At 57.0% G+C, this 21,826-nt stretch overlaps 1 protein-coding gene across 9 annotated transcripts in view; it reads right to left on the bottom strand.

Annotated features, from left to right (window-relative positions):
- Positions 1–1,110: 1,110 nt before the first annotated feature.
- The window catches only part of MBP (myelin basic protein), a 102,792-nt gene continuing 82,076 nt past the window's right edge, over positions 1,111–21,826 (bottom strand). For 5 of the 9 annotated variants that reach the window (XM_069468333.1, XM_069468332.1, XM_069468337.1 and 2 more), the window contains 5 exons: positions 15,629–15,736; positions 15,019–15,054; positions 10,883–10,915; positions 7,343–7,465; positions 1,111–1,879 (listed from right to left, as the gene is read on the bottom strand). In XM_069468333.1, coding sequence (XP_069324434.1) covers positions 1,835–1,879; positions 7,343–7,465; positions 10,883–10,915; positions 15,019–15,054; positions 15,629–15,736 — 345 coding nt within the window. In that variant the 3' untranslated portion in view covers positions 1,111–1,834. Of the gene's footprint in view, positions 1,880–7,342; positions 7,466–7,737; positions 10,681–10,882; positions 10,916–15,018; positions 15,055–15,628; positions 15,737–21,826 lie in introns of those variants that run through there. The other 4 variants (XM_069468336.1, XM_069468339.1, XR_011233587.1 and 1 more) reach the window with 3 other exon arrangements.

Below are 21,826 nucleotides of genomic sequence, written 5' to 3'. Positions count from 1 at the left end.
AGCTCCTGTCCTGCTTCCTTTCCTTAAAAATATTTACCTGAGTATTGTAATGGCACGGCAATGCTAGCTTACTCTAGGATATGACCTTGGTTTACCATTTAATGCCTTTTTTTATGTATGTGAGATTAAAATAGATGTGCCAACTAAAAGAATACAATTTTGAAAATGTAATTATACTTGTGTGATTTTCCAAGTTCCTCAGCCAGAAGGGGCTGAGCAGGCAAGTGGTGAAAGGCACCCCAGGAGAGCTGGAGCCCACGTTCCCCACACAACACAAATAAGACACTGTGCAGATATCATTAAATGTTTATTATTTTATTTCGATACTCAAGAACAGGGCGTACAGTGGACGCATCACCGGGTGCCGCCGTGCACGAGGCCTGGCGGCCGCGCCCCACGCCAAGATGCAGAGTGCTTACGGTGGACAGTATGGACGTTGCGTTTCTGGAATTTTGTTCCTTTTTTATCTTACCCTCTCATCATTGAGGCTACATATTAATAGACATGTATTATACCCACACTGAGCATTCAGAGTTAGCACGGGATTAAAAGGACGTGTGTTGGCATTACAGGGACTATCCTCGTCTGGCTCTAGGGGAGGACGATGCCAGTGTGGGCCACGAAAGACACGCTCAACTCAAAAGGGCGTCAGTAGTTAGCAGGGCGGAGCGGAAGGGACGTCAGCCGAGATTAGCCGGACGCGGGTCGGAAGAACTCTTCCCTGCTCCGGGCCCGCGGCCCCGAGTGTGGGTCAGTGACCAGGACTGGCCGTTCCCGTCTGCTCGAGAGGGCAGGGTCGTGCCAGGAGGCGAGGAGGGGAGAGGTTATCTTCTTCTGAGGGTTAGTGTTGCCAGTGTGCACTGCCATGCAAGCTTACCCTGGCCACATGCAGCGTCTAAAGGTGACCAGTGTAACACCGCGAGGCCACCAGAGAACTCCTACGGTTCTGCTCCGAGATGCACTAGTCTGCCTGGACTCCCCGGCTGTGGGTGCTGGTTTGGAAACGAGGTCATTTGTGGAGGCTGCTCTGGTGCCACCGTGCGGGGTGACAGTGACAACCCGCAGCCACACGTAGGACGTCTCCGTCACCCAGTTTCCAAGCAGGCCCCGTTTCCTGTATGAGGCCAGTGCCCAGCCCGCGCTTGCCACCTGTCCTCTCTCTGCCACGCACGAATTCAGCTAAGTGGGGTGTGGGCAGCCGCGGCCTGGAGGCGCGCCCCCCTCTCTGTGCTGCCCACGTTGGACTCTACCAGCCGCCCGGGCCCGCGTTTCACATACCAAAAGCTCCCGCGGTAGTAAGCCACTCCTTGACTGTCTAATCCTGTTAGGAGAAATAAATACACTTCAGGAGGTGAGAGAAGGGTCGGAAAAGAAAACCGAAGAAGCCTGGATCACAACAGTCCTCCCGCCCGTCGCGCTCTCTGTCCCTACAGCGGTGTGCGTCCATGGCAGTGCTCGGCGGAAGCTCGGGGGGCTGCGGTCACGGCGAAAAGCAAGTCCAAGGATGGAGGGGTGAGTCAGGGGGGGCGTCCGTGCACACGGACCTGGGGGAGCCGCATGCTGCTGGGGGTGCGTGTCGGGGAGTGGGCACCCCCGGGAAATGCACTCCTCACACGTGAAGTGACAGTTTTAATCATTTTCTGTTTTCTTTTTCTCCATTCAACTTTTGGCCAGAAATTGCTAGTGGGACGCTGTGTGCCCGACCCTGCTGTGCGCACAACTCAACAGGAGTTAGGGGAGGTCATGTGCTCTAACTAGCTAGTCCACGCGTGGGTAGTAACGTTTTAGGCAGTTATGTCTAGAAGCAGAGGGCAGGATCCGGAACAAGGTGGGCTCAGCGTCTGGCCATGGGGGATCCAGAGCGACTGTCTCTTCCTCCCTGTGGAAAGGAAGACATGGGAGTTAGGCAGGAGTGTGAGCACCCCCGGCCCAGGACCCCCTGCCTGTGTCACGGCTTACACACCGGTTTGTTCCATTCCTCGCGCCCCCCGGCCAGGCTGACTGAGCCGTCAGTGCCACGGGACAGATTCACCCGGACCCAAGTCTCGGGACACGGACGGCAGTGCCTGGGGTGACCGGGCATTGCTGCTCAATGTCTGTATTGTTTTGCTTTGAATGGTCACTTTCTTCCTTTGGCTAGAGGTGCCAGGGTCACCAAGGGACACTGTAAACAACGACAGGGACAACTCTGTCCTGGGGGAGGACCTAGTGCTGACAACCGAGTGCTGCACCGGGCGAAAGCCAAATGCCAGCACGGCTGGGCCTGGGGACGCTCGTATTTGCCATCTCAGTGGCCACGCCAAGAGAATCAGCTACAGAGTGGTTCGTCTACAAACTTCCACTTAAAGGGGCCTGAAAACCATGAATTAACATGTTTTCTGGACAAATACGACTTGACTTTTTTTTTAAAAGAGCTGACATTGCAGATGCAGCCCAGGTGTGGGGGGACCCGCCCCGCAGAGGCGGCCAGCGTGGGTGTGGCCCCGAGAGGATCCACCGGTTTGTCACTCGGGAGGTCGTTCCCGTTGACAAAGGGGCTGCGTGTTTGGGTTTTTGCATTCAAATTCCAGTCTCTTTCTCCTTGGGTTTCCTTCTTTCGTGTTAGGTTGTGGATGAAAAGTCGCTCTCTCAAAGATCCCTTTCGACAGGAGCCCCCAGCAAGCGCGGTGTTCAGGAGACGTGCCGTTTGCATCGCCCACACCCAGCAGCGCCGACCTGGGCTGATTCTGCACTCGCCACGTCACCCGGTGACACGAACGACCACAGCCCCGACGCCAGGACACGTACAGATGACACGGTTACCTCATCAAGGGGATAGCTGCGATTCTTGGGCTTTTACTTTTTCCAACCACTCTACTCCCTTAATCCCTGGGAAGAGGGTGTTTTCTTAATTAATCTGTTGTAACTGCTCCTTGTTGACTCATTCGGCCATAGGCTCATCGTAGCCCAGTTCTGAACTTTTCATGCGGTAAGATTTAATTACAAGCATATGAATTGAAATGCTTTTTAATTTGATAAAAAAAAAAAGGAAAGAAAAGCTTCAATTTTTTTTTTTTTTTTTTTTTAGACAGAGTCTTGCTCTGTTGCCCAGGCTAGAGTGCCGTGGCGTCAGCCTCCCTCACAGCAATCTCAAACTCCTGGGCTCAAGCGATCCTCCTGCCTCAGCCTCCCAAGTAGCTGGGACTACAGGCATGCGCCACCATGCCCAGCTAATTTTTTCTATATATTTTTACAGATAATTTCTTTCTATTTTTAGTAGAGACGGGGGTCTCGCTCTTGCTCAGGCTGGTCTCGAACTTCTGAGCTCAAACGATCCTCTCGCCTCAGCCTCCCAGAGTGCTGGGATTACAGGCATTAGCCACCGCACCCGGCCTGAAGCTTTTCTTGAACTGCATAGAAATTTAAAATTTGTAAGAGCTGCTCACAAAAAGTTTCAGGAAAATGTTGGACCTACGGAAGAAAACAAACAGGTTTTGCACACTTGCTTTCTGTGCACACAGTAAGTGTGTAGGTAGAAGTGGTGCTTTCTGTGCATCAGTGTGGTGGTGACAAGCTCTGGCCTTGGGAGCATCTTCTGTCACTGGCTATATCTGTTGCACATGTTGCTGGGGGAACTTCCCAAGTGGGGCCACGGTGGCCTCTCCGCCGTCCCCCTCCCTGGCGTGTGCAGCGGTCATCACGCTGATGCTGTCAGCAGTCGCGCAGGCGGGGCGAGTCCGTGTTTCTCGGGTGAGTGTGGTTACAGAGACCAGCCGGGAAGCCGTCACCACTGCCGACTCTGGGTTCACCCTGGAACGTCCTGGTGAGTGAGTCGGGGTGGAGCCCAGACATGGCTCTGGGGCAGGTGGCCCACTGGCCTGTCGCTCGTGGGGCGTTGCTGTTCCAGTGCAGTTTCGGGCCCAGACAGAGTCCTCCGGGGTCTGCATCCCCACCCGCTGGGGCCACGTTCTGGAATGAGGCAGAATCCGTCACGCTGGCCCTGCTGGTCGACTGCCCGGCGTAGAGCTGCTGTTCCTACTCAGAGTTTGCGCTGAGGAGTCATCCTGGCTTCGCTTTATCCGACACACAGCAAGTGCGCGCGTTGCAGACTTGCCCGAGTGAGACCCACTTTCCTCCAAGGCGGGGCCGCACTTCCCGCAGCAGGGCCTCCTGGAGTCTGGGCTCGCGGGCAGATACCGTGCGCACGTGCACTCCCCGAGGACGCAGAGGGATGGGGTCTGTCCCCACTGCATGTCCCTGCCACCGGGCAGGACGTCCCCACGCCTGTGGCTTGATAGTCATGTGGCTGAATCTGTGAGTGTTTGTGTTACAGACCAGATCATCCAGATAAATCCTAACGCCTTGACGTTTTGATAAACCAGTTAGAAAACCGACGTAACTAGGTCAGAGATCTCGTAGCAGTGACGCCCTGGACTGAGTCGTCGGCTGTACCTGAAGGTGCCGGCTGGGCTGTGCACCCTGGTCTCAGAGCCGTGGGGGTGACCAGCTCGCAGGGGCGTGGGGCCTGCCCTCAGTGACAGATGTCGCCGGGGTGACGTAACCGAGCCGCCTGCAGCAGAAGCCTGTCCGGTTAGACTCAGCTGCCTCTCGCAGGCCCGATGCTGTGCCGGGGCGGCTGGGCGAGTGTAGTCCCTCCGTGCCACCAAGGACCGGGAACACCCACAACACGAAGTCCCCAAAATGTGGTGACCACTGGCCTGAGGACACAGGTGAGAACACTACCACGTGGGAAAGCTTCTGGAAACACATTCTGTGCGCCCGGACACCAGCCTAGGACACAGAGGAGCCCGAGGCCCAGGTGCCGCTGTGTGGGAACCCAGCACGGACGCGTGTGACACGGCCGTCCTGTCTGTGCAGCGTTCCAGGGCACGCTGGTCTGTCAGGGCTGCGCCCTCCTGCCACAGCAGGTGCTTGTGTGACGTGCTCCTCCGTCTCCCCGCAGCGTCCTCCTCCCTGCATGTCTGGGTTGAACAGGAGGCTGCCTGTGGAGCGCCTCCCAGACGACGACCGTGGCGGTTTAACGTCAGCCGTGCGACACCAAGCAAGGAGCCCTACCACCGTGTTTGGGTTGAGAGCAGGTGAAATGGCAGTGCAGGCCGTAGCTCCAGGAAAAAGCGGGCGGGAACTTGCATCTAGACGATGTTCATTCCTGACTGCCTCGGGCCAGGAACGGCCTCGGCAGATCCGGGGGTGACAGTGCTCGCTGAGCCTTGCAGAGCTGGGCAATGGCGCCATCGTCTCCTCCTGGCTCCCATCCAGCACCAGGCCCCGAAGCACGACACGCGACACAGCCTTGGTGGCCCACGCCTGGACGTGTGGCCACACAGCCCCGTGGCCTCTCCCTGCCAGTCCAGGGGGCTCCACGGCCTCCCTGCTCCGACCCGTGTCTGCCGGAGACCCTGACGGGCATCTCAGCATTAACGTGGGTCACACCGGTCCCTCTCCGGCTGGACCCCCAAGCCCCCACCCCATCAGGGCAGAACTGGGCCGTGAGGAAGGCTGCAGAGTTCTGCCCAGGGGGCTGTACTTTTCTCTCCCTCCTGGCCCCTCCCCCGGTGGCCTCCTGCTCTGCCAGTCCCCCGGCCTCTCCCACTCTGCTCCTCTGCCTGGACCCCGCCCAGCTGTGGCCCTGCCACCTCCCTCCGCGTCTCTGACACAGCACACGGCCACGCCTGTGCCCTTCTCGCCAGGAAGTGGGCTCCTTTGGTGCTCGGGAAACTCGGCACCCAGCAGTGCCATCAGCATCTGCCAGGAATGGGGGACCCAGTCCCAGAACCGCAGGCTCCAGGGCCCCGGGAGCCTCTGGGCCCGTCTGCGGAGTGTGCGGCTTGAGCACTCGGCCTCCAGGCTGGGTGTGGACTCAAGCTTGGCACCTGCCACGAGCACAGTCGCTTCTGTTGTCTGGGGCCTCTGCCCCCTGGAGCCTTAAGAGGGTGCCTCGCAGGCTCTTGACACATCGTGCCCATGGGCAGTTGAGACCCTCGCACCCCAGGATCCGTGCTCCCAGGAGGGACTTGGTTGGAAATCGCTGTGGCCTTGCAGGTCGTGAGGTGCAGGTCGTGAGGTTGTCTGGGGATGAACAGAAGCCAGGTGAGGGCTCCTCTTCACGCCGAGGGTGCTCTGGAGTTGACTTAAGCCCTAAAACGGGCAGCAGTGGAGCCACTCGAGTGTCTGCCGACAGACCCGCGGGGGCGGGCGTGGAAGGGGAGCGTGGCAGGGAGGGTCAGGCCAGGGCTCCGTCTCTCAGCGCCTGTCGGGGCCTGAGCTGCCTGGCCCAGGTGTCAAGTCTCCTCGATGTCCTGGGGGGCAGAGTCCTGGCCCTGCCCGGTGTGCTGGCTCCAGGTGCCCTGGCCTCCGAGGGGTGGCATTTGGTGGCACATGGTGGCCTGCACTGAAGGTGGATTATAGGGAGAGCCTGGGCTCGGGTCCACATGCAAGCCTGGACTGCGGTGTTCGTCCACCTTCTCCGCTAGAGAGACCCCGACCTCCCGGCCCCCTGGGCAGGAGCCCTGCCGAGCTTGGTCTTCTTCGGGAGGAAAACGCCAGCGCCCAGGGAGCTCCGGACACCTTGTCTTCGCTGCTCTGCTGGGCTCGAGCCTCAAGTTTCACCTGCACCTGCCTCGCTCACTCAGAGCAGCAAAGTTCACACTGTGGACAACAGTCGCCCGAGCCAGCCTGTGCTGACCGCGCTGCGGTTGCCACACCTTCTACTGTCACGGGATTTGCACGGATCGTCGGTGCACCGTCCCCATTTTATGGGTGAGGAAACTGGGTCTCAGAGAGGACAGAGCCTGAGGCCACGTGGCTAAAAGCAGTGGCCCGGCATTCGCCCCCAGGACTGTGTGGCTCCAAGTCTCATCAGCCCTTCCTGAGGTTCCTGGCAGGACTTTCCTGCCCCCTTGTCTGCTGGACTCCTGGCAGTTCCTGGGGGCTCCCGCCCCTCCTGGGCACAGCGGGGGCCCCACATCCAGCTGGGCTGGGTGCCGGCATCAAGGTCAGCCGCCCCCCGACCCCCAGCCAAGCAAGCCCTCCAGAAACGCCTGGTGAATGAACCAACGTGGCTGCCCTTTCTAAACTACCTCTTGCTCCGGATTAAGCTCAGAAAAGACGAGCGTGGAAGGGCAGACCCACGCCAGCCCGCCCAGGGCCCTCTGCTCTCGCCCGGGCACCCTGGGCTCAGCTCGGCTGGGGATTCTGGAGTGAACTTTTCTTTTAACCGAGGCTCTTCCCGCCCCGGCGTCTGTCCTGGGGGCACGGTTTGGCCTGGAGACCCCCAATGTGGGCACAGCCTGAACACAGCCCGGGGGTCCCAGCGCTGCCCAACGGCAGGAGGGTACGTTACCAGTTTAAAGATCTTGGACAGCGTGCCCTGGGCGTCGTGGGCCCCCTTGAATCCCTTGTGGGTTGATTTATAGTCGGACGCTCTGCCGCCGTAGCCAAATCCTGGCCTCTGCCCTTCGGCCCCCTGCAAGGAAAGACCACGGGGACCTCAGCCCCAGCCGCAGCGGCACCACTCGCGCTGCCACCAGGACCAAGGGAAAGGCCCCGCCACCAAGTGGTCTCCATGCGTCTTTGGGAGGAGCAGGAGGGGAGGGAGAGGCCACTTGTCCCCAGGTCTGCGGGGTGTCGGCCCCCAGGAGAGGAGGGCTCTGGCCTGGGCTGCGGCTCTGCTGTGTGGCATGTGGCCCGAACGCACTTGTTCTGAGGATTGGACTCATGGATGGAACAGCCACTTACCTTCGCCACGCTGTGGTATACAAGAGAAGATTAGCAAACATCACGCACTCCGGGCAAAGAGGCCGTGTCTACGCGTGTGGAGAGAGTGGCCTCCCCAGCGGGCACCCGGGGGCCTGAGCCAGAGGGTGGCCGTGCCCTGTCCTGGGGCTCCCACTGCTCTATACTAGACCTAGCTGGGGGGACCAACGGTCTGGGGACTCAGTGACATGGAGCCCCCTTCCTTTTCTGCAGTGTGAAGACGAAGTTCCTAATTCTCTGGGCTGACCAGGAACCAGCTTGACCTGGAACAAGGTCCTCATGAGGGGCCCGGGCTGCTGAGTGGGATGGAGGTGGGAGCCGGGCCCTGCACGAGGGGCCACCTCCACCCCCAGTTCCTGGCTGTGTGACCTCGGGCAGGTCTGGAGCCTCTCTGAGCTGCAGTTTCCTCATCTGTAAAATGGTAAAAACAGCCCCTTCCTCACGGGGTCCTGTGAGAACATGGGGAGAACAAAGGTGCGGCTGACGTGCGGGGCCGGCCAGCGTTTGGGGACCAGCCTGGCGCTGGTGACGAAGGTGAGCGACTCCTGAAACCCGAGGACATTTGTGTTTCAGGACCAGGTTGCTGTACTTGCAAGTGGAACTTCCGCTCTACGCACGGACAAGGGACGTCAGGGGCTGTGCTGAGTGGGAGGACAGGGGGATGCTGGCGTCTGGGGAGAAGGTCCCTCCCAGGCAGGTGCAGTTACATTTTGCCGACAAGAAATGGCGGGTTCTGTCTGTCTGCATCCTCTCCTGAAGACTAGCAAACGAGCCAGACGGTTCCCTGGCCGACGCCCCTTCGTGTTTTACGCAGGTGTTTCAGGGAAGGAAGGGCCTTGGGGGACACTCTGACCTGTCGTCTCTTTCTCTTAGAGGCAGGACGGTGGGATCCTGAAGGCTGCTCTGCCAGGTGCTTCCCGCCGCACAGGCTGACGGGGAGCCACCCAGCCACCGGGAACCTGGGCGCTGCTTTCACGTGAAAATGTGATCCGAGGGTCACCACGTGGGGTGAGGGACGGGCACGTGTGGCGAAGACACGGAACCACTGCATGCTCAGGACGCCAGTGCGGCCCTGCACCCCAGGGGCTTCTGCGGCCATCAGGGCACGGGGGAGGGGACAGGTGTGCAGCGCGGCGCCAGACAGACGTCCTAAATGCCGGAAAACCGCACCTCCCCACGCGAGTGCTAAATCACCCTGTCTCGCTCTGCTGGTCAGCCCCAAAACTAAGGATCTTCCAAGAACTAAATTCAGGGACTGGCTTTTAGGTTAATGATCTGATTTCCCTCCTTTCCGATTCTTAGTGACTTTTATCTCTGGACAACCTGGAATTTACCTGGAAACATGCAACACAGAAAGGGAAGGGGGCCTTTCCGAAATGCCAGCAAGGAGCGTCCCCGCGGCTCTGGGGACAGGCGGGCAAGCGGCAAAACACAGAGGCTTTGGCGTGGGAAGAGAGAGGAACTCGGCACACGTTAGCAGGAGGGACAGGGAGAGCACAGGGGACAGCAGGCGGCCTTGTTAGCTGGGGGGACCTCACAGGCGGCCCCGTCACTCCTGGCAGGGAGGCTTTTGCACAGCGCCCAGGAGCCGCGCCTAGAAATGTAAGAGGCAGATAACGGGAGCTAAAGTACGATATCTGGGTCAAAACTGGATTTCATTCTTCAATGTTGTCTTTGTCTCCTGCTGGCACAGAAAGTCAACATTATTAATAATCGTCTGAGTGCTGGTCCGTGTAAATTTTCTACCTTGCCATCTTTTTGCAAATTCACTCGGTCAGAAAAGCGAGCCTAATAAGTATCACTGTAAATGTTCACAGATGCCCCAGATCCCAACTGCGTGCACGGACGTGGCGGGGTCATTCAGGGGCCTGGTGGGGCCTTTCCTCGTCCTCTCTCGCTCACCCCCACCCTCCCTCCAGCCCCTGTTCTATCTTCCTCCTCTTTCTCTTTGTTCTTTTTCCCTTTCTTTCAAAATTCCTTCATTTATATGATGCTCACTAATTGATCAGCAGATATAGGTAGGCTCTGTCCTGGGGTACAAGGATATCGTAGTTCCTGAGATAGACACAGCGTATCTCTAATAGTTTGGTGGTCATTCCTCCATTTTACTCTGAAAATTACAATTTTTTTTAAATTTTTGAGACAGAGTCTCGCTGTGCCAGGCTAGAATGCAGTGGTGTCATCACAGCTCACAGCAACCTCAAACTCCTGGGTGCAGCAATCCTTCTGCCTCAGCCTCCCGCGTAGCTGGGACTACAGACCTGCGCCACCACGCCTGGCTGATTTTTCTATTTTTAGTAGAGATGGGGTCTTGCACTTGCTCAAGCTGGTCTCGAACTCCTGAGCTCAAGCGATCCTCCTACCTCGGCCTCCCAGAGTGCCAGGATTACAGGTGTGAGCCACCACACCTGGCCTTGAAAATTATAATTTTTATACAGTAAGAACCATATCTGATATTTTCTGGGAACTAAAGTCTATAAGTTTGGTTAAAATATAATGGACATTTTAGGTTTGGTGCAGACACCAAATTCACTAGAAAATGAACAGATTAGCTTCACTCTCTGTATTAAAAAACCTAAAATTCCTAAGGAGGTTTATGGCTTGATGTCTAAGTTTTAGTTATTGCTAAAATACAAACAGCCAAAATCTTTTGGATTAATGGGGCTACTATAAACTGAATTACTGAATTTAGCGTCTTTTTCTGTTCATAGCAGTATCATTTTTCCTCAGTAACATTCGACATCTGGGGTTACGTAGGTGGGGCCATCACTGCCGTTCCACACTCAGACTCTGGGGTTTGCTTTTCCCACCAGTTGTGTTGGAAGGAAGTTAGAAATTATCTCAAGAGTGGTGTCGCCTCTTCCTGGGAGGGAGACCAGCCAGTCGCCAGGAGCCCTTTGGGAGAAGAGGGTTTGCAGCCGGGTCCTGGGCGGGAGCAAGAGGCGTTAATGAGCTGGAGGGAGGTGGGTTCCTGCCCTGCCACCGGGGGACCGGGACCGTCTCAGCAGGGAGGAAGGGGGGGCGTTAAGCAACCGAAACAGGCGGAAGGTAATCAACGGAATATAAGTCAACGCCCTGAGGACCAGAGAGGAGGAGGAAGCTGGACGACATGCGTTTTGCCACCTACCCAGCTGAATCTGCTGAGCGACAGTCCTCTCCCCTGTGTGAGGAAGAGAGAGACAGGACAGGGCGTCAGTGAGACGGAAGTGCTTTCCACACACAGGAAACACAAGCCAAACCGTCTGGCACTGAGAGGTGAACACGCTCACACCTGGGGGAGCTCGGCTGCCTGGAGCTTTGCACAGAGGACGCAGCCCGGGTTGTACCGTCCACGCAGCTGCGGGGGGGTCTAGGAGAGTATGGGGGTGTAGGTGGGTGCAGGGGGGTGTGGGGGGCATAGGAGGATGTAGGATGCTGTAGGGGAGTGCAGGGGGTACAGGGGGCGTATAGGAAGGTATAGAAAGTTGTACGGGGTTTAGGAGGGTGCAAGGGGGTATGGGACAGTGTAGAAGGGTATACGGGGTACAGGGGGTGTAGACAGGTGTAGGAGATTGTAGGGGGGTTGTAGGAGGGTGTACGAGGTTCAGGGTCTGTAGGAAGGCGTAGGAGGGTGCAGGGGGTTGTAGGAGGGTATAGGGGTGTAGGGGGTTATAGGGAGTGTGGGGGCATAGGAGGGTGTAGGATGGTGTACGGGGGTGCAGGGGGCATATAGGAAGGTTTAGAAGGTTGTACGGGGTTTAGGAGGGTGCAAGGGGGTATGGGACGGTGTAGAAGGGTGTATGGAGTGCAGGGGGTGTAGACAGGTGTAGGAGATTCTAGGGGGTTGCAGGAGGGTGTAGGAGGTTCAGGTGCTATAGGAAGGAGTAGGAGGGTGCAGGGGGCTGTAGGAAGGAGTAGGAGGTGCAGGGGGCTGCAGGAAGGAGTAGGAGGGTGCAGGAAGGAGTAGGAGGGTGTAGGAAGGAGTAGGAGGTGCAGGGGGCTGTAGGAAGGAGTAGGAGGGTGCAGGAAGGAGTAGGAGGGTGCAGGGGCTGTAGGAAGGAGCAGGAGGGTGCAGGGGGCTGTAGGAAGGAGTAGGAGGGTGCAGGGGGCTGTAGGAAGGAGTAGGAGGGTGCAGGGGGCTGTAGGAAGGAGTAGGAGGGTGCAGGGGCTGTAGGAAGGAGTAGGAGGTGCAGGGGGCTGTAGGAAGGAGTAGGAGGGTGCAGGGGGCTGTAGGAAGGAGTAGGAGGGTGCAGGGGGCTGTAGGAAGGAGTAGGAGGGTGCAGGGGGCTGTAGGAAGGAGTAGGAGGGTGCAGGGGGCTGTTGGAAGGAGTAGGAGGGTGCAGGGGGCTGTAGGAAGGAGAAGGAGGGTGCAGGAAGGAGTAGGAGGGTGTAGGAAGGAGTAGGAGGTGCAGGGGGCTGTAGGAAGGAGTAGGAGGGTGTAGGAAGGAGTAGGAGGGTGCAGGGGGCTGTAGGAAGGAGTAGGAGGGTGCAGGGGGCTGTAGGAAGGAGTAGGAGGGTGCAGGGGGATGTAGGAAGGAGTAGGAGGGTGCAGGGGGCTGTAGGAAGGAGTAGGAGGGTGCAGGGGGCTGTAGGAAGGAGTAGGAGGGTGCAGGAAGGAGTAGGAGGGTGTAGGAAGGAGTAGGAGGTGCAGGGGGCTGTAGGAAGGAGTAGGAGGGTGTAGGAAGGAGTAGGAGGTGCAGGGGGCTGTAGGAAGGAGTAGGAGGGTGTAGGAAGGAGTAGGAGGGTGCAGGGGGCTGTAGGAAGGAGTAGGAGGGTGCAGGAAGGAGTAGGAGGGTGTAGGTAGGAGTAGGAGGTGCAGGGGGCTGTAGGAAGGAGTAGGAGGGTGTAGGAAGGAGTAGGAGGGTGCAGGAAGTAGTAGGAGGTGCAGGGGGCTGTAGGAAGTAGTAGGAGGGTGCAGGGGGCTGTAGGAAGGAGTAGGAGGGTGCAGGGGGCTTTAGGAAGGAGTAGGAGGGTGCAGGAAGGAATAGGAGGGTGCAGGAAGGAGTAGGAGGTGCAGGGGGCTGTAGGAAGGAGTAGGAGGGTGTAGGAAGGAGTAGGAGGGTGTAGGAAGGAGTAGGAGGGTGCAGGAAGGAGTAGGAGGGTGCAGGGGCTGTAGGAAGGAGTAGGAGGGTGCAGGGGCTGTAGGAAGAAGTAGGAGGGTGTAGGAAGGAGTAGGAGGGTGCAGGAAGGAGTAGGAGGGTGTAGGAAGGAGTAGGAGGGTGTAGGAAGGAGTAGGAGGGTGCAGGGGGCTGCAGGAAGGAGTAGGAGGTGCAGGGGGCTGTAGGAAGGAGTAGGAGGGTGCAGGGGGCTGTAGGAAGGAGTAGGAGGGTGCAGGAAGGAGTAGGAGGGTGTAGGAAGGAGTAGGAGGTGCAGGGGGCTGTAGGAAGGAGTAGGAGGGTGTAGGAAGGAGTAGGAGGGTGCAGGAAGTAGTAGGAGGTGCAGGGGGCTGTAGGAAGTAGTAGGAGGGTGCAGGGGGCTGTAGGAAGGAGTAGGAGGTGCAGGGGGCTGTAGGAAGGAGTAGGAGGGTGTAGGAAGGAGTAGGAGGGTGCAGGGGGCTGTAGGAAGGAGTAGGAGGTGCAGGGGGCTGTAGGAAGGAGTAGGAGGGTGTAGGAAGGAGTAGGAGGGTGCAGGAGGCTGTAGGAAGGAGTAGGAGGGTGCAGGGGGCTGTAGGAAGGAGTAGGAGGGTGCAGGGGCTGTAGGAAGGAGTAGGAGGTGCAGGGGGCTGTAGGAAGGAGTAGGAGGGTGCAGGAAGGAGTAGGAGGATGCAGGGGGCTGTAGGAAGGAGTAGGAGGGTGCAGGAGGGAGTAGGAGGTGCAGGGGGGCTGTAGGAAGGAGTAGGAGGGTGCAGGAAGGAGTAGGAGGGTGCAGGGGCTGTAGGAAGGAGTAGGAGGGTGCAGGAAGGAGTACGAGGGTGCAGGGGCTGTAGGAAGGAGTAGGAGGGTGCAGGAGGGAGTAGGAGGGTGCAGGGGGCTGTAGGAAGGAGTAGGAGGGTGCAGGAAGGAGTAGGAGGGTGCAGGGGCTGTAGGAAGGAGTAGGAGGGTGCAGGAAGGAGTAGGAGGGTGCAGGGGGCTGTAGGAAGGAGTAGGAGGGTGCAGGAGGGAGTAGGAGGTGCAGGGGGGCTGTAGGAAGGAGTAGGAGGGTGCAGGGGGCTATAGGAAGGAGTAGGAGGTGCAGGGGGCTGTAGGAAGGAGTAGGAGGGTGCAGGGGGCTGTAGGAAGGAGTAGGAGGGTGCAGGAGGGAGTAGGAGGTGCAGGGGGGCTGTAGGAAGGAGTAGGAGGGTGCGGGGGGCTGTAGGAAGGAGTAGGAGGGTGCGGGGGGCTGTAGGAAGGAGTAGGAGGGTGTAGGAAGGAGTAGGAGGGTGCAGGAAGGAGTAGGAGGGTGCAGGAAGGAGTAGGATGTGCAGGGGGGTGTAGGAAGGAGTAGGAGGGTGCGGGGGGCTGTAGGAAGGAGTAGGAGGGTGCGGGGGGCTGTAGGAAGGAGTAGGAGGGTGCGGGGGGCCGTAGGAAGGAGTAGGAGGGTGCGGGGGGCCGTAGGAAGGAGTAGGAGGGTGCGGGGGGCCGTAGGAAGGAGTAGGAGGGTGCGGGGGGCTGTAGGAAGGAGTAGGAGGGTGCAGGGGGCTGTAGGAAGGAGTAGGAGGGTGCAGGGGGCTGTAGGAAGGAGTAGGAGGGTGCAGGAGGGAGTAGGAGGGTGCAGGGGGGCTGTAGGAAGGAGTAGGAGGGTGCAGGGGGCTATAGGAAGGAGTAGGAGGTGCAGGGGGCTGTAGGAAGGAGTAGGAGGGTGCAGGGGGCTGTAGGAAGGAGTAGGAGGGTGCAGGAGGGAGTAGGAGGTGCAGGGGGGCTGTAGGAAGGAGTAGGAGGGTGCGGGGGGCTGTAGGAAGGAGTAGGAGGGTGCGGGGGGCTGTAGGAAGGAGTAGGAGGGTGCGGGGGGCTGTAGGAAGGAGTAGGAGGGTGCAGGGGGCTGTAGGAAGGAGTAGGAGGGTGTAGGAAGGAGTAGGAGGGTGCAGAAAGGAGTAGGAGGGTGCAGGAAGGAGTAGGAGGTGCAGGGGGGTGTAGGAAGGAGTAGGAGGTGCAGGGGCGTGTAGGAAGGAGTAGGAGGTGCAGGGGGATGTAGGAAGATGTAGAAGGTGCCATGGACCTGCTGGCTCCATTGTACTTGGGAACCACATGACAAAACGTTTTGGGATCAATTCAGGCAGTTCTGAGTCCAACTCTCTTTCTGGTACATTTTCGGATTTCGGGAAAGTCTAAGTGGAGGGAAGATGGATCCAAGCACTCGAGTTCTTACCTTTCCTTGCGATGGAGGAGGCGTGCGAGGTGTCACCTGGAAAGACAGAGCGGGGGCTGCATTGGGAGCCACCCCGCAGAGACGCCTGTCCCTCCCGAGGGTCCCTCTGTCAGGTGAGGGCACCGCCGCTCTCTGCCCGGCTCCCCACCTGCAGATCCTCAGAGCACTCGGGGGGTTGCGAGAGTGGAAAACACCCAAAGGCTGCGCAGCTGGGAGCTGGCTCCTGTGACAGCCCTGCTGCTGGGTGCGTCCCAGTCAGCCCGCAGGGAGCAGCTCCGCACCCTGGGGGTCCTGCACGCTGTCTGCACAACCCCTGCCCGGCCCTGGCCCCCTCACACCTTGTGCCATCTGGGTGGTTTTGCAAAGCCTGTTTTTAGACCGAGCCTCACACAGGAGTCTGGTCTCCACAGACGTGAGTCCTCCAGTACATGACATTGGAGGCACCTGTTTGGAACCTGGGACCAGGCTCCAGGGTGGAGCTCCAGGGCCAGCCTCACCCTGAGGGACGTGGTGTCACCTGAGGATAAGGGACGCACGTCCCCTGTGGACTGTGGCAGCCGCCTGCAGCCCTCCCACCTGCCATGGCCTGCGTCCCCCTGGTGTCACTTACGATGTTCTTGAAGAAGTGGACTACGGGGTTTTCCTCTTGGGCCCGGCCGTGCTGGGACTTCTGGGGCAGGGAGCCGTAGTGGGTGGTTCTCGCCGCGTGGTGTGAGTCCTGCAAGACAGAGGCACGGTGACCTCAGGACAGGCCACAGCCCCATCTCCTCCTCCTCGGGGAGCTGTGCGGGTCTGGGCGTCCTGCTGGGAGCTGCTGCACGCACGAGACACGGGGAGGTTGGTGCCCTTCAGAGTGTGGCCCGAAGCCGGCTGTCCTCTCACAACTGCCCCACGCGACTCCCTGCCCCCTCGGCTTCCTTCCCACCGCGGAGAGCAAGCTGGGAGCACAGGGACGCGATGACGGCCGCCCCTCCACTTTGCCAGTGTCCCCTGGGCCACCACTGGCTTCAGCCTGTTGGGAGCCCGGCCCCCAGCGCTCCCGCTCTGCAGGCCCTGCCCCCCGGCCAGGCCCAGCACCCCCCCCCAGTTCGGGGCTGCGCAGCCCGCCTGTCTGCAAGCCCCTTCCTCCTTCCCTCTGCCCCCTGTCCCCTCCTCCTCCAGGCCCGGAGCAATGGCACCTGCTGGGGGCTCACTCCAGCTCCCGGGGCGACGCAGCACCGTGCTCTCTGCTCTCTGTACCTCGAGTTCACGACCGCCCTCCCTGTGGAGTGGCACGGTGCACCTGTGTGCTGTGTGCCCCTGTCCTCCACGGCACAGGGGACCCGGCTCCTCAGACGCGGCTCATTCCCTCCTGTCCGCCCGCCAGCGGCCCGCGAGGCCCCAGGTCTGCAAACAGCGGCAGTGAAGCAGACCAAGTCCCGCCCGAGAGCTCCTGACGACGTTGATGCTGGAACAATGATCCGGTTCCACTACCTGCATTTCTCGATAACTGGCAGCTCATATTTCACCCCTTAATTGTGTTTTTCTTGTCTTGTGCCTCTTGTGTGTTGGCCATCCTCTCACTTCCGACGGGACCGTGACCTGTTCTAGGCGGAGCGTGGTCCGCGCTCTCTCCCTCCTCTCCTCGGACGGCCCTGACGCCCTCAAGTCCCCGACGCGGCTCCCGGGTGCCTGTCTGCTGACCGACGGCCACACCGTCCCACGCGTGGAAGAGTGACGTGATCACGCTCCGTCTCCTCAGAGGCAGCTGCTGTGGCCTTTGAACCTGAGCATGTGGAAGCAGCCGGGGAAGGGGCAGGAGGTTGCAGTCGTTGCTCAGCCCCCTAACTCTCCTGGTTCCAACTTCCTCTCTCTGGGAAGCTTTCCAGACGCTGCGCACTCCTCTGATGCTCCTCCTGTGACCTCCCCTCCGGCCCTTGGCGCCCCGCGTGCAGCGGCCCGTGCAGCGGCCTGTGCAGTGGCCCATGGTGTCCTGCACCCCTAACCAGCCTCACACGGCTCCTCCAGCAGGGAGCGAGTGTAAAATTAAGAACTAAAAAAATTAGATCAGCCAAGAAAATGTTTGTGTTGCTTACTTTAAGACAGATATCTTTAAGTGTGTCGTCTGTCTGCTGGGTGAAGTTATTTATTAGATCCCATCCTAATGGCCTGAAATAACTGAAAAAGATCAAAATTCTGTCCAAGCTACTTTTCCCTTGGTGTTTGCGTACATTTTCCTACCTTCTGTGTATTGGATTTCCAGTTACAGAACCATCATTTTCCTTTAAATTACTCATCCTGCAATTAAACTAGAAAAATGCCCTAAATGTTACTAGATGTTTTTAAAGAAATTAATGCTTAGTCACAGTATGCACAGCTCATATCATTAAAACTTATGTTGTGAGAGATTTAACGAAGCATTATGCAGATAATGATGTTTCACACGTGAATTATTCACACGTGCTTTGAATGAGAAAAGAAAAATATATTTTTGTAAGTGATTTTTATAATAAATATATTGGTCACTAAACTTTTGAGGAAATGGTAATTTAAATCTTTTAAGGCACACATGGTGGTGGTAGGTTCCATCTGAGCTCTCAGAGCTGGGAAATCAGGGCTCAGGACCTTCATGAAGGAGGCGGCTGGTTTATCTATGGCCCTCAGCACAGAGCTGAGTGTGCAACAAACATAAATTTTTTTGTTGAATTAACATGTGGGCTGCGTAGATAATTTTTAATACAGAACCTAACACATTGCATAGATCTTAAGTCAACAGAACAATTATCATGGAATCATACATTTTTTTTGGTTATAGTGACTGAACCAGGCCTTTGACTTGGGCTTTTTAGCTATAAATTGTTAGTTGCACAGGTAATTTGAGATAGTCATACAGTTATAACTATCTTGTTATATAATAGTTGTAATGACCTATTGCTGAAAGGACATTTAGTCAATCACATATCTACATATGGGCAATAAACAGTTAAAAAACAAAAATTTAAAAACAGTGCCATACATAATAGTGTCAGAAAAACAAACAGGGATAAACCTGCAAAAAAGTTTAAAGTTTTGTTCTTCAAGAGACTCTTTTAAGAGAATGAAAAGACAAACTACAGACTGGGGGAAAATATTTGCAAATCACTTATCCGGCAAAGGACTTGAAACCAGAATATGTAAAAGTCTCTCAAAACTCTAAGGGGAGAAAACAACCTGGCTAAAAAAAAAAAACGGACAAAACACAAACACTTCCCCAAAGAGGATGTCGAGGAGAGGAAGGAGCAATGGAAAGATAGTCACCACCACTGGGCATGAGCAAGAGGCAAATCAAAACCACGCGGCGACACCCCGCCACCTGCCGAACGGCTGAAGCAGAAAATACCGACAGCGCCGGGTGCTGGCTGGGAGGAGCAGCGGCTCACGCGTCGCTATGGGAACGCAGCCCGTCACTCTGGAAAACAATCTGGCAGCTTCTCACAACGTTAATAACATACTCACCACATGACCCCGTAATTTCATTTCCTGCTTTGAATGATACAGGAGACACGACGTATTTTTGAAAATGGTTTTTGTAATGAATACGTTGGTCATCAATCTTTCGAGGGAAAAGTAATTTAAACTTCAGTGGAAACTTGTGCTCACACAGCAGCCTGCGCGGGAATGTTCGTGGCAGCTCAGTGCGTTGTCACCGACGACTGCCAACGGCCCGATGTTCTCGGTGGATGAAGGGAGCAGCGGTGGGGTGTCCACACCGTGAAGCACCACGCCGCGGTGACAAGGAACAGGCTTCACACGCGCGCAGCACAGAGGCATCTCCAAGGCGCCGAGCTGCGCAGAGCAGCGTTCCAGAGATTTCGCCCTGCCCCGTCTCGCTCACAGCGCGTCCTGGGAAAGACTCAGTGCAGAGAGGAAGCCTGAGCCCGGGTGGCAGGACGGGGGAGGGTGCGGCGTGACCCCTCCGGGGAGCCAGGGGCGCGTTTTCAGGGTGACGTGTTCTGACTGCGGCAAGAGCCACACGATCCTACACCCGCGTTACAATCTATAGACCTGTGCACCAAAACCAAGTCTGTTTTACTCTGTTCATTTAAGAAATAAAGTAAAATAGAATAAGGTCCTTTAACACGTCTGTCACTAAGTAGCCGGCAGATGGAGGCACGGGAACATCCTCTCCAGCCCGCGCTCTCCGGCCCTCTCCCTAAGCGCGCGCACCTGCGCGCACTCGGGCTCTTGCCTGCACGATTACCTTTGCCTGGAACGTCCTCTCCTTGCAAACATCTCTATTTAAAAAAAAAAAAAAAAAAAATATGGCATCTTTTGGCTGCGATACCTCATCTGGCATTGGATTGTCCTTTTTAGTTTTCCAGAAGCTTCTTGCCTCTCCAGTTAGATGTTAGTATTTTGGAGGAAGACGAAAATCTCCCGCGTGACCCCCAAGGCTTTCGGCGGCCGACTCAGGCAGAGCAGCTCAGCAAACGCAAGGTGGGCAGGGAACAGCCGCAAGCAGCCCCTTCCCCGCCGCCCTGGAGAGGAGCTTTCGGGGAGCCAGACGCCCCGCGGCCGCGGGCGGGAGTGGCTCTTGGCGCGGCCTTCAGGGCCGCACCGTAAACGCCGAGACTGAACCGAGACTCAGCAATTTCAGCTGTGATATGTTACTAAGAGGCCACGTGCCAATAGTAGCCAAAGAATGGAAGCTAATTATCTGGTGAGGTTTATGTCTCAGGTGTTTTCTGGGTTTTAGTTTATTTGCGTGTCCCCGAGAGCTTTTGCGGTGAGCACAGGACGGCTGGGCTACCGTGGGTGACGCCCTGACCCGGGGGTGCCGGGTCTGGAGGGTGCCGGATCTGAGCCGATTTAAAAAAAAAAAAAAAAAAAAAATTTATTGTGGTGAGACGTACATAACACAGAATTTACCATTTTAGCCATTTTTCAACGTGCAGTTCAGTGGTGCTGAGCACGCCCAGGGGGTGCACGGCCATCACCACCGCCATGTCCCTGACTCTTTCCGTCTTGTAAAATGCAAACTGTCCCTGCTAAACACTCGCGCCCTGTCCCCGCCCCAGCGCCTGGCCCCAGCAGTCTCCTGTCTGTGAATGTGACTGCTGGGGACCTCCGTAAGTGGAATCACACAGCAGGTGTCCTTTCGTAACCGGCTTTTTTCACTTACCACAATGTCCCCAAGGGCCATCCACGCTGTCACCTGTGTCGGAATTTCCATCCTTTGCAGGCTGACGACGTTCCACTGGATGCGTCCGCCACACCCTGTTATCCATTCAGCCGCCTCTGGCTACAGATGAGGCACCTTTCAAGGGACCCAACTCCCCCAGCGACGCCGATCTGATCCGGCCACGACTCTCCGGAGCCCTCGATGACTCTGGCAGAAGCGGTGCCCAGCGTCCCGGCTCTCCTGTCCTCAGCAGCCTGAAGCGGGACTGCCTGGAGGAGAACCCTCCGGGCGCCTGCCGCGCACAGCACTGTGGCGTTGCTGCCACCCTACGGCCAGGGCGCACTTATGAAACGAGCAGTAACAGCTTCAGGGGCTGCAGCTGGAGAAGTGAGTCCTCCCAGCACGTGGCTCCTCAGACACCTGCAACGCATCTTCGCATCTTCGTGGCCGGCAGGCAGGGCCGGGAGGCCGGGAGAAGCCAGCTGTTTCTACCTTTGATCTAAGCAGGTGGTCCTCTCCTGCCGGCCCCCGTCCACGGCCAGCCCACCACACCTTGCTCACAATAGCCACAAACCACGCTCCGTCCGGTTCTAGGCATGTTCGGGGTCCACGGTTTCCACGAGGCACAGGTGATGTGATAAATCTACCATGTGAGTTGGTATATTTTAAAAGTAGTGTTTTTTGGGGGGGCGTATTTTATAATTCATGGGGAGAGGGTCCTTGTCATTCCCTCGCACCTCACTGTGGACCAGGTTACCTGTTCCCAGGTGGGAGGAATTGGGAGAGGGTGCCAGGCCTGGAAGACACAGTGGAGGCTGCCACGGGAGGACAGAAGCCTGGGGGTGGCTCCTGGGGACGGAGGTGAACCTCCCCCACCTCACAGACCAACGCAGGGGACCTTCCCTGCAGAGACCCCAGAGAGCCTGTCCCATCAGGAGTTCTGAGCCTCTGCCCTAGAACACTCGTGATGGGCAAGGTCCCCTTGAAGGTGGCCAGCCGAACCTGGGCTCTCTAGGGGAGGAAGGATTGTGTCGTGTAGCTAGTTAATGTTTAGGACACGTGTTCAGCAATTCTCTCACGAAGTACTTTGTACTTACTAAGGTTTAAGAAAAATCCAAGATTGTTAACATTTTGCAGCTATTTGCTGAGATTTATGTCCCTTTGTCTACACCTCTCCAGTCCCAGCTACCTCCTTTTCCTTGTAGACAATTAAAAGGCAAAGGAAGAATTAGCAGGTCAGTCACACCGTGAAACAGGGCGTGCACACAGGGCCTGGTGCAGAGGAATCGGAACCCTGAGAGGAGCCCAGAGCCCAGAGCCCAGCACGGCCGGTCTGCAGATGGGCCGGGACATCTCAGCAGAGCATTTGGCTGGCTTGTTTGGAGCTGAGGAGTTTGAACAAGTGAAGATTGGACCAATAGTCTAATTTTTAAAATCAAAATTTTCTGTTGTGTAGGAAAAGAGTAGATATTCATATAAGGACATTCAATAAAATAAGACAATTTGTGGGAGAACTTCTACTTAAAGATGACCTTTGTTTATACTTTGATGACCACATTTTTAGACCTGGCTTTGTGCATAAACACAGATAGACCATGTAAGTGCCAATAAAGGGATCGTACTAGACAGACTCACAGTTAACCTGACTTTTCTCTTTTTACTCAATAG

This window comes from Eulemur rufifrons, chromosome 5, assembly GCF_041146395.1.
Source record: "Eulemur rufifrons isolate Redbay chromosome 5, OSU_ERuf_1, whole genome shotgun sequence".
Lineage (NCBI taxonomy): Eukaryota > Metazoa > Chordata > Mammalia > Primates > Lemuridae > Eulemur > Eulemur rufifrons.
Note: the sequence above shows the minus strand (reverse complement) of the source record. Positions and strands in the feature narration are given on the sequence as shown.